The 17,308-nt window shown below is 48.2% G+C and overlaps 1 protein-coding gene across 1 annotated transcript in view; it reads left to right on the forward strand.

Moving 5' to 3' along the window:
• Positions 1-3,016: 3,016 nt before the first annotated feature.
• The window catches only part of MB21D2 (Mab-21 domain containing 2), a 108,052-nt gene continuing 93,760 nt past the window's right edge, over positions 3,017-17,308 (forward strand). Inside the window, exon 1 of the mRNA XM_041002817.1 lies at positions 3,017-3,239. Coding sequence (XP_040858751.1) covers positions 3,029-3,239 — 211 coding nt within the window. The 5' untranslated portion in view covers positions 3,017-3,028. The remainder of the gene's footprint in view (positions 3,240-17,308) is intronic.

The following is a 17,308-nucleotide window of genomic DNA, read 5'->3' on the forward strand; positions in this document are numbered from 1 at the left end:
CTCTCAGAACCATATGAACCTGACAGAAGGGGCCAGCTTCACTTGGTCCTCCTCTGTTGCAACTCAGTAGCCTGAATGAAGAGGGTTAGCCACACTATTATGTAGACATTGCAAACATTTCAATTTATCCCAGAGACTTGGTTGCCTTGAACAACTTTGTGAACAAGAAAGAAATTTAGTTCTGGGTCCTGATTATCCACAGTGATTAAGTCATTTCCAAATGTCAGCAATTCCTGCTCTAATGAGATTTAATTTTCAATTGTAATGCATGTATTTTACATAAGGGTCACTCTCTGGTTTTTTGTTTATTTGTTTTTCCTCATGATTTTGGTCATCGTGGCTTTTTCCATCCCCCTTTGGTGGACTGGAAGCACAGTCAGTGTTTACTAAGCTTGAAGTTACCATGAAGATTAAAAACAGCGCTGTTTCTCCTACTTAAGCAAAGCTCCCTTTTTCTGGGCTTCAGTTCTTCCATCTGCAAAATGAAGGCAGCGGGCAACATGTGTCTTCAAAGCCCCTTCCACCAGCAACACTCCACATACCAGGGAAGTTGGCCTTTTTCCTGCCCACATTTTCAAACCATGAGAAACCTGGCCACTTGAAGTTATTAGTCTTTTGCTGAAAATCCAGATGCCCAAGAAGGTCAAATCTGGTAGCCTGGGCTGCTATTTAAATCTCTGTCAGACCAGAGAATCTTTGTTTAAAATTATATTTTGTTAATCCATCATGTGGATGCGGAGCTTGCTATTTTTAATTCCAGCTCTGCACAGCTCAGTTATTCATGGCTGAGAGTTGGCCACAGAACTTCAGAGCTGCACTGAAAAGCAAAGAGCTCCAGAGAAGCAAGATGAAGGTGTCTTTCACACTCTAAAATAACTCAGAGTGGGGCAGCAAAGGGATGGGAGGTTCCATGGGCTGCTTTATTGACTGATTTTTTTTTTTTTTGGTTCCTTGACTTCATTCAGAAACCCAAACAGAATACTCCAGATCAATTTCAAGCCTCATCTTCCTCCTCTTTCTTTGTTCTGGGTAATTTGGGAGCAACATAAACTGCCAATTATAGCTGTTTACCACCAATCACACAAACTTCTTTTTCATCCATTCTTGGAAGAGATATCTCCAACATCTTTCAGGCAAACTCCCCTCAGAAGTTACTGTGATAGCGTCCTGGTCTCAAGCATGTATTCAAAGCACAATCCGTACACGTTGATGTCACAGGGAGCCTTCGCAATGTGTGCAGGTTTCCAGAAAGGGTAGATTGCAGCCAGCTACGAGGAGGTTCATACAGAAACTTTCTGGAGAAAGAAAACGTGAGCCTTGCCTTGATATAGAGTTGGGAAGGAAGTAGAGAGCCATTCCTGTGGGTGCAGGTGGGGGAGGTCAGAGGTCAGATCTAGGCTTTGCAGTGATCACCTTGGCAGTAATGTAGAGCAGCTACAGTAAAAAGAGTTGAGTGCACAGCAACCGGAGAAGCTGATAATAACTAGTCTGTGAAGTTGTTACATGACGGTCGGTCCTTGCACTAAGTGCCCTAACCTGCCTTCTCCAGTCTGATCTTTCAACAGTTGACACAGGAATTGTTACAATTCCCATTTGCCAGGAGGCATGACAGAACCAGGAATTCCTTTCACATCTCACCAGATAGTTTCCATTCTTAATTATGAGAACTCACATAAGGAAAGGAACATGGCCTGATCTAAACCAAGGACTGTGGGATAGAGGAGACAGACGCTGAAGAATTAGTGGGGAGATCACTCTGGCTTATAAGAGCCCGTGGGCCTCGAGTCATCTATTGCCTAAATGCCAAGATGTCCGCATTGAGATCCCATTCCGTCTAAAAGGCCCTGTCTTGGGTTGAACCTGCCTTCTCACATAAATGTACACCGAGGTGCAGAATGGGCAGGAAGTGTCTGCTGACCCACATTCTGCCATTCCATCTGGCAAACAGTGAGTGTTCTGCTGGTGTTGTTGTAAAGGGTTTTCCCCTGGGCATTGAATGTTCATTGGAACCTAGGGCAAGTCATTCCGTTTCCCCTCCCCCCCTCATATTTTCGTTTCCCTATCTCTATTGGCACAAGTTGAACCTCATTAACTCATCGTGTGTTAAATTGAATGTGCTGTTATCCAAGAAAATTAATTACCTAGGGCAAAGGGCAAGGGTAGAGGTACTTTAGCGGTTAATCGGGGGGTACACCGTCAGGGTGGTTATCTTCTCTCAACGCCTCTCCCTCTCTCCTTTTCTTTTTTCTTTTCTCCCTCTTTTTAAATAGGCTTAATCCAGCCCTGCTTGGCAAGCCAAACAAAATAGGGCACAGACGGGTGTCCCATTTCTTAAGGCAGGTTCTTTCACGGGAGGTCTTGGAGTTATTGGGATAGAAAGGCGTTCACAGAGATGTTCTGGCTCAGGACACCGCCCTTTACATCAGATGGAGGGTAGAAGGCGCGGGGCAAGTCCTGCCCCCAAGGGCGGGGGATGGAGGTGGAGAAAAACGCCCACACCTCGCCTGGCCGTCAGCCCTGGTGCAGATCGGCAAGTGGCAGAGGCGCGCAAGACCTCTGTCATTTATTTATTTCTCTCTCCACCGGGTGCGCTGTCCCTTTAAAAGGGGACGCTGGTGCTGGCTCCCTAACACCGGAGCCGGCAGCTTGTTGATTTCAGAGCTGGTGAATTTCACATTGTTTCCACTTCACTTTCCCTGTCCTGGGGGGGAGGCTCCGCGTGGCTCCACCGTAGCTGTCGCCTCTGCCAGGCTGGGCCAGGGAGAGGACAGGGAGCTGCAGCATCGCGGCGGGCGTGGGGCCGGAGGAAAGGGTGTCGGGGCCACACACGCACCCTCGCTGCAGCCAGGCTCCTCCCGGAGCCCGGCGCCGCCGGAGCGCACCCAGCCGGGGACCGCCCGCCTGGACGCCCGCCCACGGGCCAGGGCCGAAGCCGGGGAGCCCGAGCGGGGAGGAGGCCCGGGGGGCGGGGTGGGGGACAGGGGTGGGTGCCGCCGCCGCCGCGGAGCTGCTGCTCGGCGCGTTTTGCATGAAGATGGCGGCTCCCACCGCCAGCAAGGCAGCCTCCCTGAGCTGTAACAACAAGCCTGCGTTCCCGGAGCTGGATTTCAGGTCGGGAGCGCGGGTGGAGGAATTGAACAAACTCATCCAAGAATTCACGAAGCACGACCAGCGGGAATACGACGACCAGAGAGCGCTGGAAATCCACACAGCCAAGGATTTCATCTTTTCTATGCTGGGTAAGGAGCAACAAGGGGGAAGGTGTGTGTGTGTGTGTGTGTTGTCTGTGTGTGACGGGCAGCGGACCGGAGAGTCCACTGCCCCCTCTCCACTGCCTGCCTTCCCGTTTCCTTGCCGGAGCCTGGGGATAGCCGGTCTCCGTGCCGCCTCCTCCCTTCTTCCTCCGCCGCCGGCCGAGCCGCCTTCCCTCTCCTTACAGTACTTTGCGCCGCCCCTATCCCCTTGGATCCCTGGCCCTTTTTGTTTCTCGGCCGCACGAGCTGACCGGCAGGTGAGACGTTGGCGGAGAAACGTCTCCCCGCAGGGGAAGCGGCGCGGGCGCAGGTGCGACCCCGAGGCGCCTCTGCGCGCAGGGTGGTGGCTGCCGGAGGCTGGGAGTCGCGCTTCGCTCCACCGCGTCTGGGCTCGGCGCCCGAGCGACAAGTTGCTCCGCCCGTCCTGCGGCGCGGTGCTGTCTTGCCGAGCCCCCGGCGGCCAAACTTATGGGTTGTTCTCGAATAACCGGCCGAAGTAGTCTGCCAGCCCGGAGTTCCCGCAACTTTGCTTTGCAGAGCCACTTCCCGCTGAAGCAATCGGAAGCATTTCCGGTGCTTCTCCGGCTTGTTGCTCAGCCTGGAATTCCAAATTCCCAGCTCGAAAATGACTCGGCGCGGAGCTCTGCCCTTAGTGGAGCGCCGGCCGCCTAATTTTTGTGCATTGCCCTAGCCCTGGGCGGAGAGAGGTGCCCACTCAGGGTTGGGGGCTGGAAAATGCGCCGCCCGCCACCAGCCTCTCGTCCCCTCACCTACAGGTCCTGGAAGATTGTTGTGGCCGGCCTGGCAGGCCGAGCACCCCCCAGGTGTCGGGCCGCTGGGATTTTTGCTGCCGAGTTGTAGGGTAGAACCATTCCCGAGCGGCTCTCAGTGCTCGCTGTGGCACTGTGGCAGTCCTGCGGTGCGCGGTCTTGCGTTAATACCCGCAGAACTGGGCTCGGCTGCGGTGCGCTCCGCGCGTGCCGCTGTATGCGATCCACAGATGCTTTCTCAGCCACTTGTTCAGGCAGGGGCAATTTTAATTTGCAGAGATTTTAAACTCTTCCTTCCTCAGTCTACTTTTGAGTTTCAGTCGGCTGAATATAGGTGCTGATTCTGACCTGGGAGACCTTCCTCCCTTTGGTCTTCCTCGCCTAGCCCCAGTGGCCCTGTGTCCATCCACAGGTCTCACAGGTTGCTTTTGCGAGTTAGATGGGACCTGTTAAAACCTTGGGGCCGTGTGGTCTCCCCCCAGCCTCTCCCGCTCCCCTTCACCATGTATCCTAGATTGTGTAAGAAGCTGAAAAACTCTTTATTGTGATACTTACCTAGGCAAGTATTTAGATTATTTCAAGGCTCCTTCTTCTTTTAAAAAATCTGCTACCTGTGTGTTTCCAAAGGGAAGCTTCAAAATGCTCCCAGAACTTCTGGCTTTGAAATCCAACTCATTGATGGTCTGGAAGGTTGGGGACCCACACAGAGACTCACCAGGGCAGTTACTTAAGTTGTGTAATCATGGGCTATTTTTTTTTTTTTTGTCATCAAGAAGAAAGTCTGTCATTGTGTTATTTCAGCTCCCACAGCAGATCTGGTGCTTCCTGCCTTCTGTCATAGGAGAAAATAAATGCAGGTCATGAATCAGAAAATGGGAGGATACAGGGTAGGTATAGTTCAGGTGCGGGGCTCATTAGCAACGTCTATGCTAACCTCACAGCTGGTACACTGAATTAGCAAAAGCCTTTGTCCAAATATGAAGAATTATTCCAAGGTGCTTAATTTGTGCCTATGTTTCCTGTCACGGGTGGTGTGGTTGTTGACAAGCAACCGAGATTGCCTCCTGGTCCTTGCAAGAGAAGCCTTTCTGGCCCCCTGGGGATTCGGTCTTTCCACCTGCAGGAGAGAAAATCCAGGAGTGTCATTGAAGTCCGCTGCCCCTCTGGACGCTGGAAGGCAGATGGTGAAATGAGCTTCCTGTGTGTGGTGCTGCATTCATTTGCGAGTTCCTCGCCTTTCTTTAATGAGGTGCTGGCTGTTCCAGACAAGTGAAGGCTTGGCGACAGCCAGGGTCCCCATGTGGCTTGACTTTTTCTGAAGCAGATTTTCACTCAGCTCAAGAAAAAAAAAATCTCTGCACACTTTGTTTCACTTGCTACAGTTGTTGAGTTTTTCATGAATATATGAATGAGGTGTCTTAATGACCAACCCCCAGCTTGTTAAGGTGGTGCCTGGGTGGCACCAGGCCCTGATTTGGGGGAGTTATTTTCTGAGAGGGTAGGAATCCTCTTGCCTTTGTTCTGCTTCTCCCTGGGCTACACCTCAGCTGCTAGAAAACCATAATCCTCTTGGGAAGAATGTAGTGGCCAAGGAAGTTGGTACCTGCCTGTTAATGACCAAGTTGTTAATGCTGCTGCTGGTTTCAGGCAAGTTGCAGGTGTCAGGAACCACAAGCTGTTCTGTCTGGGTGAAGTTGTTAGCTTGGGCTGAAGCACCAAGCTCCCCAACCCCTGTTTAAGGGGTCTAGTTTCAAGGCAGTGTTATGCAGAAGAGCGAAGCAGTGGCCTACAGCTGTGGTAGTGACCTGTCAGCACCTGGACCTTCCCCTCTCCTTTGGAGGCAAGATGCAGCACAGGCTGTGGGTGTGATGGTGACCTGGCCTGATGTTCTCTGGACAGAGACTCTCATTTCTCTGCAGGCAGGTGTTAGCTGGAAGCATTGAGACTTGTTCCTTATTTTTCTATACCTTGGTGTTTTAGGAAAATGATTGCTGTTATTATCTAGTTAATATTTGAGAGACCAGATTGTGTGAGAGGCTGGCAATGCATAATAAACATCATTTATCAAAATTCAGGGAAATTGCCAGAGTTCATTAATGATTTAATAATATTTGGTATTTGCATAATGTCTCCGCCAGCTCTTTTGTTATCTTCTTTCCCTGGTGAGGTTGGATGCAGACTGGTGGTGTCGCCATTGAATACATGTGGATTGGCCAGCAGGCGAAGGCTGGAGTAGTGTGGCTAGAGAAAAGTGGTCACCGCAGTTGCAACACAAGAGCTTGTTCCTGCGCATGGTTAGGATGGTAGCTGTTGTGTAAAGACCACCATCTGGGGATAGAAACTTCACACTTTGAGTAGATATTGTTTTCCCATTACACAGATGAAGAAGGTACAGAAACTTAGTGGAGGGAAGGGGCTGTGGCATTTGGCCTCGTGATGGGGTTCCAGTGGGATGCCTACAGCCCTCTTTTGGAGTGCGTGGCGTCCATCCCTGGCTCTCTGCTTCTGGTTCCCCTGGGAGGTAGCAATGGTGGCTCAGGTCGTTGGGTCTCTGCCCTTTACATTGGGAGTCCTGGCCTCTGCCTGGCTGGGTTGGGCCTTTTGAGGAGTGATCTGCCTGCCCACTCCTGGCTTTTTTGGTCATTTTGGGGAGTGATCTAGGGGATTTTTCTCACTATTTCTCTCTCTTTTCTATGGCTATCTCTTAACTAATAAGCAGAAAGTTAGTGGACATAAGAAACAAGTGGTCACTTAACTGGTTCAGGATGGAGGTGTTACTAAGACTCAAGTCGGTCTGATTCTGACTCATGTTCCTCTTTTCCTGCTTGAGTCTGTTTATAATAGAATAGGTACCCCAAAGTCCAGAAGAGGGGCTTTGTTTTATAAATGACTTTTCCCTCTTTGAGGATTTCGTTTCTGATTGCAATAAGTATTAGCATTGTACAGGCAGCATCCAATGTGATTTCTGGAGCAGTCTGAGCTCAAATATTTTACTTGATAATAAGATCACCTATTTGAATTTTTGATTGAGAAAATCATGATCATTATAAAACATTCTAATCAAAAATTTCAGTCTCAGCTTTTGGTTGGCTGTGTTGTGTTAGTCTCTTCATCTATTAAACATGAATGGAGTAACGCATCACTTCAGAATTATTTTGTTTTAATGTGACATCACTCTGTTAACTAAAAAGCAATGGATACATGGTTTTATTATTTATTTGCAGCAATATGCTTTGTTAGAGAGCTCTAGTGAACTTAAACTGGAATTATTTCTGCAGCTTGTCGTTAGAGAGGACCGTCGAGTACAGTTTGGGGCAGCCTAATGCTCTGGCCATAGAGGCAGGACCAGCTCCAGTACACAGTGTCATATGTTATGCTTAGCCTGTGTCTGACCATGGTGCTAGCTGCTCTGCATAATCCATTGGCTCACATATCTGATAACTTTGTCAAGACAGTTATCATCATATCTCTTGGGGGGGAAGGAGGGGTGCTACTATATCTTTTATTTATTATTTATTTGTTTATTTGAAAGGCAGAGTTAGAGAGTGAGGGACAAAGAGAAGTCTTCTATCCACTGACTCACTACCTAGATGGCTGCAACTTTCAGGGTCGGGTCATACTTAAGCCGTGAGGCAGCTGCTGCATCTGGGTCTCCCACATGGATAGCAGGGGCCAAGGACTTGGGCCTTCCTCTGCTGCTTTCCCCGGGCCATTAGTAGAGAGCTGGATTAGAAGCAGAGCAGCCAGGACACAAAACATTGCAGCTATGGGCCACCACTGTTGCAGGCGGCCACTCTATGTGCCACACCACCGTGCTGATCCCCTTAGTCCTGCCCCTGTACAATGTGAAACACAAAGGCTCAAAGAGGTCAAGTGCCAAGTTCATACAGAACTCTGGCATTTCTGACCCAGAAGTCCAAGCCCCTTTCACGGTCAGTTTTCATTGCTCTTTGATTTGACAACCAGACGGTCCCTCTTCCTGACTGTGACATTCAGCAGCCTGCTGAGTGGGGGTAGCATCTCTTTATTTGCTGTTTGTTGTTTCTCTCTCTTTTTTCATGCATTCAACAAATGCTTTCTGAACAATCTGTAGGGTTCTGAGGATAAAATAGTTAGGAGAAACTTCTAAAAGTTTCTAAAGACCTTGCCCTCCTCATTCTCTTTTGCCTCGATTTTGGGAGTGCAGTTTGCTGGCCATGCCCTCTGGCCAGGCCAGTGACTGTCCCATGGCTGCTTTGCAGTTCCAAGCTTAGTGTGTGGTGCTTCTGAGTGTTTCTGTGTCGGCCATATTTTTAGGCAATTTCTGCCTTTTTGGAGTATATTGCTTTGAAGCCTTACCTTACCAGTGTTCCAGTGTTGCTTTTCTCTTAATGAACTCACCCAGTAATAATTATTATGGGAATTTGTGAGTTGCTGCTCAGTGACAAGTTCCTTAGAGTTGTGATCTTAAACATGTTGTCTGTGTCCAATGGACTGCTGATTGCTGACCCTCGTTCCCATTCTGAAAATACTGTCAGAAGGTTAGGGGACCCTCCACACATGTATTGTTGCTGTGGTTTGAGATTTGCACGGTACTGTCCCATTGCTGCGCCCCCCTCCCCAGCTCCTCACCTTCTTGACAATGAGGCCTGCCCTGTGAACAGCCCTGGGTCCTTCTGTGATTCTGTGCTGAGCCTCCTGTGGGATGATGCATTGCTTGTGATTTGGCTGAGCTGCTGTTGTATTCACAGAGATATCAGATTCCCTCTTGTCAAATTGAGAACTTGGCAGTCAAGGTCAGCCCTATGGATGCTCCTGGGGAGCTTTTGAACAATTTGGAATCCTCGGTCCGGCTTTGGATCTAGTGAATTGCATCCCTAGAGATCTGTACACTGGCTGCTCAGCTCTACAGCCTGTCCTGTGCTTGGCCTGAGGCTGTGCACTCTTGGTCCAGCCTAGTGGCGGCTGCTGCACGCTGTGAGCTTCTGAGACCATAGCTGGGCTGTGAAGCTTAAAGAGCAGATCTGCTGACTTCTGGAAGGAAATCCTCGAGTCCAGAGGCGGGCAGGAGGCTTTGTGATGGAGGTAAGAGTGTCTGCTCCGTGTCGGAGGCTGAGACAGTGACTGAATCAACTCTATAAATCCTTCAAGGCAAAGAACCATGGAAAATGTTAGGACTGGAAAAATTGGGGGATCATTGCACTCCGCCTGTACTATTTTTCAGTAAGTAGGTGGCATAGCAGAGACTCCCCCAAAGTCAGTGTTGGACGCTCGGGAGAGCCTGTGAGAGCCCCACTCTAGTTCTTGTCTCTCCAGTCACTCACTTGGTGGCAAGTGGAGTCATGGACTCAGCCTTGCTTTTTGATTATGTGAGTTAGGCTTCAGAAGTCTCTTTCCTTTAGCTGAGTTCATTCAAATATGAATTGGAAAGGTTTTGTATGACACGGAAGACAGAAATTGTGGGTTCTGCTGCCACCTCCATGTAGAGCTGTGTGGTGTGCACATGGCCCTGAGTAAGTCTCCTAACTTCTCTCAGGGCCTCTTTATGCTCAGTTTGCAGTGACGTAAAGGATAAATAAAAAAGTAAAGTCATTCTCCAATTCTGATGACTTTTAATATCTTGTGTAATTTTTTTTTCTAAACATCTTTGTACCCATGCTTTTCCTCACAGATTGATGCATGCAATTTTATAACAGGGTCTCACAGGATTTTTTGTTCTTTTTGTGAATTTATCAGCATGCTGTCATCTTCCGTATATCCAAAGAGGAGCTGTAGCTTGAAAGCTGTGAAGCGACGCTCACCTAGCTTCTTTCTCTCCTTTCCTTTTAAATGACGGTATTATTCCGGAGCATAGAGCACCTTGTGTGATGAAATGTTTGTGGGTGATGAGCCCTCGTCCTGGAGACTGCTGAGGATTGTACCTGCCTTTGTGCCGTTAGGCTTTTGGGCATGTGATCACATAATGCACTTCCTATTTCTCTCTTCCTTTGCTTAGACCGTTTTCTCTGTCAGGCCCGCACAACTTGCTTTGATGGGAACAATTAACATAGAGTCCATGAACTTGATTGGGAAAAAGAACGACCTGTAATTGTTACACAATGTAGTCTTTCCTCCCGTTATAAATATAGGTAACTGGCCACACTGGTAATGGGGCATCAATGGAAATCACAAGTGTTTTCATTTCAGAATAATGTCGAGCTGTTGGAAACAATCATGTGTCGCATCTTCCATTTGATGGTGGATATTAGAATTGCTGTTGGATTTGATTACTTAACGCTTAGCTAAAAGATTCCATATGGTACTCTATCTCAAATTCACATTATCATTGCATTTTTCTAAAATATTGCTACTGATTTTCTTTTTTTTAATTTATTTTTTTTAAAGATTTATTTTTATTATTTTTTATTGGAAAGGCGGATATACAGAGAGAGGAGAGACAGAGAGGAAGATCTTCCGTCCGATGATTCACTCCCCAAGTGAGCGCAACGGGCCGATACTATGCCGATCCGAAGCCAGGAGCCTCTTCCGGGTCTCCCACGCGGGTGCAGGGTCCCAAAGCTTTGGGCCGTCCTCGACTGCTTTCCCGGGCCACAGGCAGGGAGCTGGAAGGGAAGCGGGGCTGCCGGGATAGAACCGACGCCCATATGGGATCCCGGGGTGTGCAAGGCGAGGACCTTAACCACTTGCGCCACTGAGCCGGGCCCGCTACTGATTTTCTTTCAAATCCTGGGCAGTGTTACCATAGTCATTTCGAGTCACTGTTCTTGGCAGGGATCTTAAGGCGGCCCTGACACCTTCTCTCTGTTTAACATCCCAGGTCGTGATGCCTCTTGAACTCTTGAGTCATGAAACCTTCCTGAACTTCTCTCAGGGGAAAAACATCACCTTTCACCTGTGCTTCCCTCGTTTTGGGGCCCTCGGCACCTTCTTTCCCATACTGCTGATAAAAGAATCCTGGCCTTCCTCAACTTTACAGCATTCTTGTAGGTCCTCCCTCAGTGTGAAGTGACAAGTGACACTCTTTAAAAAAAAAAAAGATTTACTTATTTTTATTGGAAAGGCGGATATACACAGAGGAGGAGAGACAGAGAGGAAGATCTTCTGTCTGATGGTTCACTCCCCAAGTGGCTGCAGTGGCTAGAATTGAGTTGATCCGAAGCCAAGAGCCAGAAGCTTCTTCTGGGTCTCCCACACGGGTGCAAGGTCCCAAAGCTTTGGGCCATCCTCCACTGCTTTCTGAGGCAACAAGCAGGAAGCTGGATGGGAAGTGGAGCTGCCGGGATTAGAACCGGTGCCCATATGGGATCCAGGCGCTTTCAAGGTGAGGATTTTAACCGCTACGCTATTGCGCTGGACCCCAAGTGATACTTTAAAGGAGATCTTCCCTGTGAAGTTTTTTAGTTGAGAAATTTGAAAGGCAGAATAACAGAAAGAAGGCTGGGCCAGGCTGAGACCATGAGTGTCATCCAGTTCTCCCACATGGTGGTGGGACCTGAGTATTTGCGCCATCTTCTTTTGCCTTCCCAAGCATGATAGCAGTGCCTGGACGGGAAGCAAAGCAGCTGGAACTTCAACTGGTGCTCTGCTACAGGTCGCCAAGGTCGTAAGCAGCAGCCTCGCTCTCTGCACCCCATTGTTACACCTCTTCCTCGCATGAAGATGGTTAATTTCAGGTTGTCAAAGAAATCAGCAGTTTCTGATGTTGTCACTTTGTGATTTTTCTCTTCCTTTAAGTCAGGCTGCGTCGTCATTTCTGGAGATGAGAAAATGTTGGTCTTCCGTACTTCAGTGCAGAGGGACATTGGGGGAATTGTTCTGCAATTTGCACTCTTTATCTTAGAGCAAGTTAAGAAATGTCTGGGGCTGGAGCCTTGACTCAACAGGCTGATCCTCCACCTTCAAGTGCCAGCATCCCATATGGACACTGGTTTGTGTCCCAGCTGCTCCATTTCTCATTCAGCTTCCTGCTTATGACCTGGAAAGGCAGTGGAAGGTGGCCCAAAGGTTGGAGACGCCCGAAGAGGCCCTTTGCTCCTGGCTTTGGATCAGCTCGGCTCCGATTGCCACTGCCATTTGAGGAATGAACCAATGAATGGAAAATTTTTTTGTCTTTTCTGCTCTCTGTAAATGTGCCTCTCAAGTAAAAACAAATCTTTTTTAAAAAGTAAGAAATGAGCAAAGTAATTGCTTTAAGTTGTTATTAGGCAGCATTCCACAGAGACTGGAGACTTGTGCTCTGTGCTTGGCTGTGGGCCCTAATCTTTCTTCCACTGGCATCTCCAGGTGCTCCTGGGCTCTGACAGCCCTCAGTGGGCTCTCCAGAATGCAGAGCAGTCCCAGGTCACCTTTCCCATTAAGGTGTTCTGTGAGTTTATCAGTCATCTTCCTAATGGACGCACCGTCCTAATGGGGATCCAAATTGTAGCCATCCTTTATGGTTAATACAAATTACTATTATTCATCATCAGGAACAGTAACTTTTACACAGCCCACAAAGTATTGCACAGAATGCAAAGCATGCTCACCTCTGAATGGTCTCATTGTTGGGATGCGTCTTTGAGAAGTGCTGATCTTCCTTTTTAGGCAGGGTGGCTGAGCCCCTGGAGAGAGATGGTACTGGGTTGAAGACCGCACAAGTCTGTTGTGAGATTCCAGCCACCTTCAGCTTTATCTCCTGCCTGCCAGAGCTTGTGGCCTTTTTTACCCTGAGATGTCTTTCTGGGGTTGCTGGGGGTGATTCTGGGTCATATCTTCTTAGACAAAGCTGGCAGGTTCCGTTTCTCCCTGGGCTTTTCGGCTCCCTCAAGCTGAGGGCGTACCCCAGGTGAGTTTGTCTGAGACTGGCAGTGGGTGCATACAAGGTCGTGGATGTGTATTCGCAGGAGTGGTTACTGGGCCTTTCATGCTTGGTGCTTCCTCTTTGACCTGGATAAATACTGCCTGCTGAGTGATCTCTTTAAGGATAGTTCACAATGATGTCATTCTGCTAGCCCCTGTCTCCAGGAAACAGCTATCTGGTTTTCATCCACTTAAGTACATTCTCATGAATTTGCTCTGCACGAAATAAACAGATAACTAGGGACATGCTGCCATGAGTAAAATCTGGCATGGAGGACTCATGTTCAATTGGTTTTATTGCTTATAATTTTTCTTCAACATAGGAAGACTTGATTACTTCTTGTGCATGGGATCAGGTCAGAAGTGGAAATCAGTGTAAGTCTTGCTTGGATTTTTGTTGCTTTCAGCTAGATACTCGAATGCCTGCAATGTGCATTCAATGATGCTGAGCGCTCATTCATTCATTCCTAAGTTCATTCGTGTGGGTGCACCTGTCATGTGCTAGGGTAACTGCCGTGGTTTCATTACTAGGTTAAGTGCAGTGTTGTGAATGGAAGAAACAAATTCACTATCTCCATAGAGCTTCTCTTCTCAAAAGGGCTACACAGATGAAGCACATGTTCCTATCTGTGCTAGAGAAAAGTCGAGAAGCACAGAATATTGTGGAGCAGGTCAACTGGCCATGGTGCCATGCAGAGCAGAGAGAAGGCTTCTTTGGAGCAGAGACACTTGGAATGGAAGGAGACCACGAGCCACCTGAAGACTGGGTAGAAGCATGTTCCAGATGGATGGAACAGCAGGTGGAAAGGCCCTGAGATGGGATGCAACTTAAAAAGTCGCTTTTAAAGCTGCTTAAATTACAGCAAGCCAGATTTACCTTCTGCAAGAAGGAATGGTGTGTGAGTTTAAATTAGGCCAGGACAGAATGGGCTCCCTGCTTGGGATGTGGTTAGCTTTCTGTAGGTGGAGGCTTTTCTGGTGGAACCGCCCTCTGCCAGAGCTCTTGTCGACAGTGCTCACAAAAGCAGGATCCCTTACAGGTGCTTCGAAGGGCCCTTGGTAGGCAGTGCTTCTCTGATTTCACCACTGATAGGCCCCAGCTGGAAACAGTGCGGCCTGTGCTTGATGATTTATGGACCAAACTGCAACCTTTCTGGGATGGTAATAAGCCTTTATTTTTATCTCCTCCTCCACAGTTTACAAAATGCTTCCATAGGCATAATCTCATGTGATTTACTCCTCACAATAGCACTAGGAAGTAGGTATTGTGACTGTATCTGTTTCAACAGAGGAAGAAATGGTAATACAGGAAGTAGCTCCCCCAAGGTCACCTACCCAAGGCAGTAGGATCACACTCCAGTGCTTAGAAGCTCACCCGATTCTTGTTTTTTTTTTTTGTCTTGTCTTCTCATTTCTTTTCTTCTCCTTCCTTTTCTCTTCTCTGCCTTTCCGTTTCCTTGTTTCCCTTTTTCCTCTTTCCTTCCTTCCCCCTTTCCTCCCTTCCTTCTCTTTCTAAATTTCTTTCTCTTTCCTTCCTTCCTTGCTTCCTTTTCCCTCTATCTTTCCTTCCCTTCCCCTCCCCCCCCCTTTTTTTTTTAAGATTTATTTACTTATTTGAAAGACAAAGTGACAGATAAAGAGGAAGAGGAGGGAGATCTTCGATCCACTGGCTCACTCCCCCCAAATGGTTGCAATAGGCAGGGCTGGGCTGTATCGAAGTGTGAACTGCATATAGGATTGCCAGGTGGGTTGCAGGAGCTCAACCATTTTGATTATTTTCTGCTGCTTTGTCAGGCACATGAACAGGTTACTGGATTGGAAGTGGAGCTGCTAGGACTCAAATTGGAGCCTGTATGGATTGCTGGGGCTGCAAGTAGTAGCTTAACCCACCATGCCACTCATGTCAGCTCTTAAGCTTACCCAGTTCTAAGTGAGCTCACCCAGTTCTATGTAGCATAACCCAGCACATCCCACCCTGCACCGGGACCAGCATGGAGGAGCAGGAGGCAGAACCAGGGCAGTGGACTTGCGAGTCTGCTCGTGCCTGTGTGCCTGTGTTGATATTCAGCTTGTAAGCACTTTTCTTTGTGATTTCAAGATCGCCCTTTTAGTACTGCAGCTGTTCTTCACAGCAGCTGCTTGTGTGGGTTCTGTTGCGATTAATAAAGGAAACTCAACAGTTTGTTCTTTCAACTTGTGTCCTTGGTGTGTGCAGCCGGGTTCGATACAGGCTGTGGCTCTGATCTGGAACAACACAGTCCCACCTGCGCAGGGTTCCTGAGGGGCTCATAACCCACTTAGGAGAAGAGGAGGTCCATGTGGGCTGGAGGAGATATGTCATCGACCTTCTTTGGGGATGCAAGAATTGGGAAGAACAGTGTAATGGGTGCTTCATAAAAGCCAGAGGCCAAGAGTCAGGGGCATAGGAGTGTGGTGGTGAACGGAGGTTGCTACCACAGCCCTTCTCTGGGGAAACCACTGCTCTCCAACATGTGTCAGGCATTCTCATGCCCAAGGACTCTAGGCCTGAGAGTGCATCACCAGCTGAGCCCTGCCCAGTTTTTCCTTCCGCAGATCTGGAGGGGAACCTGAAAGCCCGCGCTTCTGATGCGTTCCTGGGCCATATAGCCTGTGCTGTTTCAGGATCTATATTTTTGATTTTTTTTTCTTTTTAAAGAAAACCCCGGATTTCTAAATATTGAGGATAAGATCAAATTTTAAAGAAACAGTACTACAGAATTTAAGAGGTGTAAAGGGCAACTGTGAAGCCATTCTAATGCCTGCGCTGCATGATGGAAGCCATGGGTTCTAGTCTCAGTCCCACTCATGTTTCCTGCTTCCCACTATTGCAGGCAGCCATCAACTCAGTCCCCCAGGTGGGAGACCCTGCCTGAGTTCCTGGCTCCTGGCTTTGGTCTGGTCCAATCTAGGCTGATACAGGCCTTCGGGGAATATACCAGTGGTTGGAAGATTCTCTCTCTGCCTTTTAAATACATAGAATAAATATTCAGTAGACCTGTAGGCCAAGCAGAACACTGTGGCTGCCAGTTTGTCACATCTGATCTGAATACTTTCAGGAGAATCCTGTGCTGTCTGCTTTGGATACAGGCCAAGGAGAGGGACAAGGGAACCCACAGGCATACCGGCTGGCCTGGAGCACAACGATGCCTGCAGCCCAGTTTCCTGCCTAACTAGAGAGAGAGAGAGAGAAATAGGAGATTGAATGTGAATGCGTGTGTTAGTCCAATTTTGCCACTAGCTGTGCAGCTGTGTACCTTTGGAAATCATGATAGTCCAAGAGCAGTTCCAAGTACTTTAACCTTTACATATATCAATTCTAACAGCACCGAGGGAGGTTCTGATGAGAAGTCTGAAGCACAGAGAGGTGTGTAACTGGCCCAAACTCAGAGCTAACCATGTGAATAACCTAAGAAATCTAGCTTCAGTCAGAAATAGCTGGAACTCTGAACCTTTTTTTCTTAAGCATCATTAAAACAAAACAAAGCAAAATCCTGGGGCCAGTGCAGGCAAAGCCACCTCCTTCTGTCCTAGATGCTCTGCTTTCTATCCAGCTCCCTGTTAATGCAATGAAATGACAGTGGAAGGTGACCCAAGTGCTTGGGCCACTGCACCTATCCGAGAGACCTGGAATAAGCTCCTGCCTTCCACCTGGTCTCAATTCTGACTTTTATTGCCATTTGGGGAGTAAAGGAGTGGATGGAAGATTACTCTTTTTGACTTTCCCTCTCTCTGTAACTCTGCCTTTCTAATAAATAAACACATTTTTGAAAAACAAAGAAATTAAAAGCAAACCCTTTTCTGAGGCAAAAATGCAAGTTCTTAGCGGAATCCTGCAATTTTAATGCTGCTGGGAAGTTTGAAAGTTTTGGGGCTTGACCTCGACTCTTCCATTTTGCAGATGTGGAAACTGAGACAGAACTGAGCACGGATTTGTTTTTGGGTAGGGTGGGGAAGGGAAGGTAGGTAAACGTTGGACAAGTAGTGTCTTCATGAACAGATATTTGCCTGTGAGAAGTGAGATGGTTGTCTCCATGGATTTGGCTACCTAGGGAGGACTCTGCCTGGCTTTGAAGAGGAAGGGAAGTGGCTTTGAAAGGGATGTGCTTTGAGGGGGTGGAATTTTTCCTGCTACACAGCCGCCCCGGGCCTTGGCGTTTGATGCTGTCTTAATTGCCATTAGAGGGAGGATGCTGGATAAACAAGCTCCTGGGCAGAGTGTATTTTTGGCCCGTTGTGTTTGCTTTGGTTTTAGAATGATTTCTTGTCTCTCTTTCCTCTGAAATGTGTCTTTTTCCTACACCTGTGCAGTTTCCATGGCTCTGAGATGCTGAGCAGTGCTTCGATTACTGAATGATCAGCAGGGCTAGCCTGTGGTTGGAAGTCCTTGCCGGGCCTGGGCAGCCAGCGCATTTCTTCCCTGGTTGTTGCTGCTCATAGAAGCCAAAG

This window comes from Ochotona curzoniae, unplaced genomic scaffold (genome assembly GCF_017591425.1).
Source record: "Ochotona curzoniae isolate NIBS_2020 unplaced genomic scaffold, NIBS_Ocur_1.0 scaffold_2587, whole genome shotgun sequence".
Lineage (NCBI taxonomy): Eukaryota > Metazoa > Chordata > Mammalia > Lagomorpha > Ochotonidae > Ochotona > Ochotona curzoniae.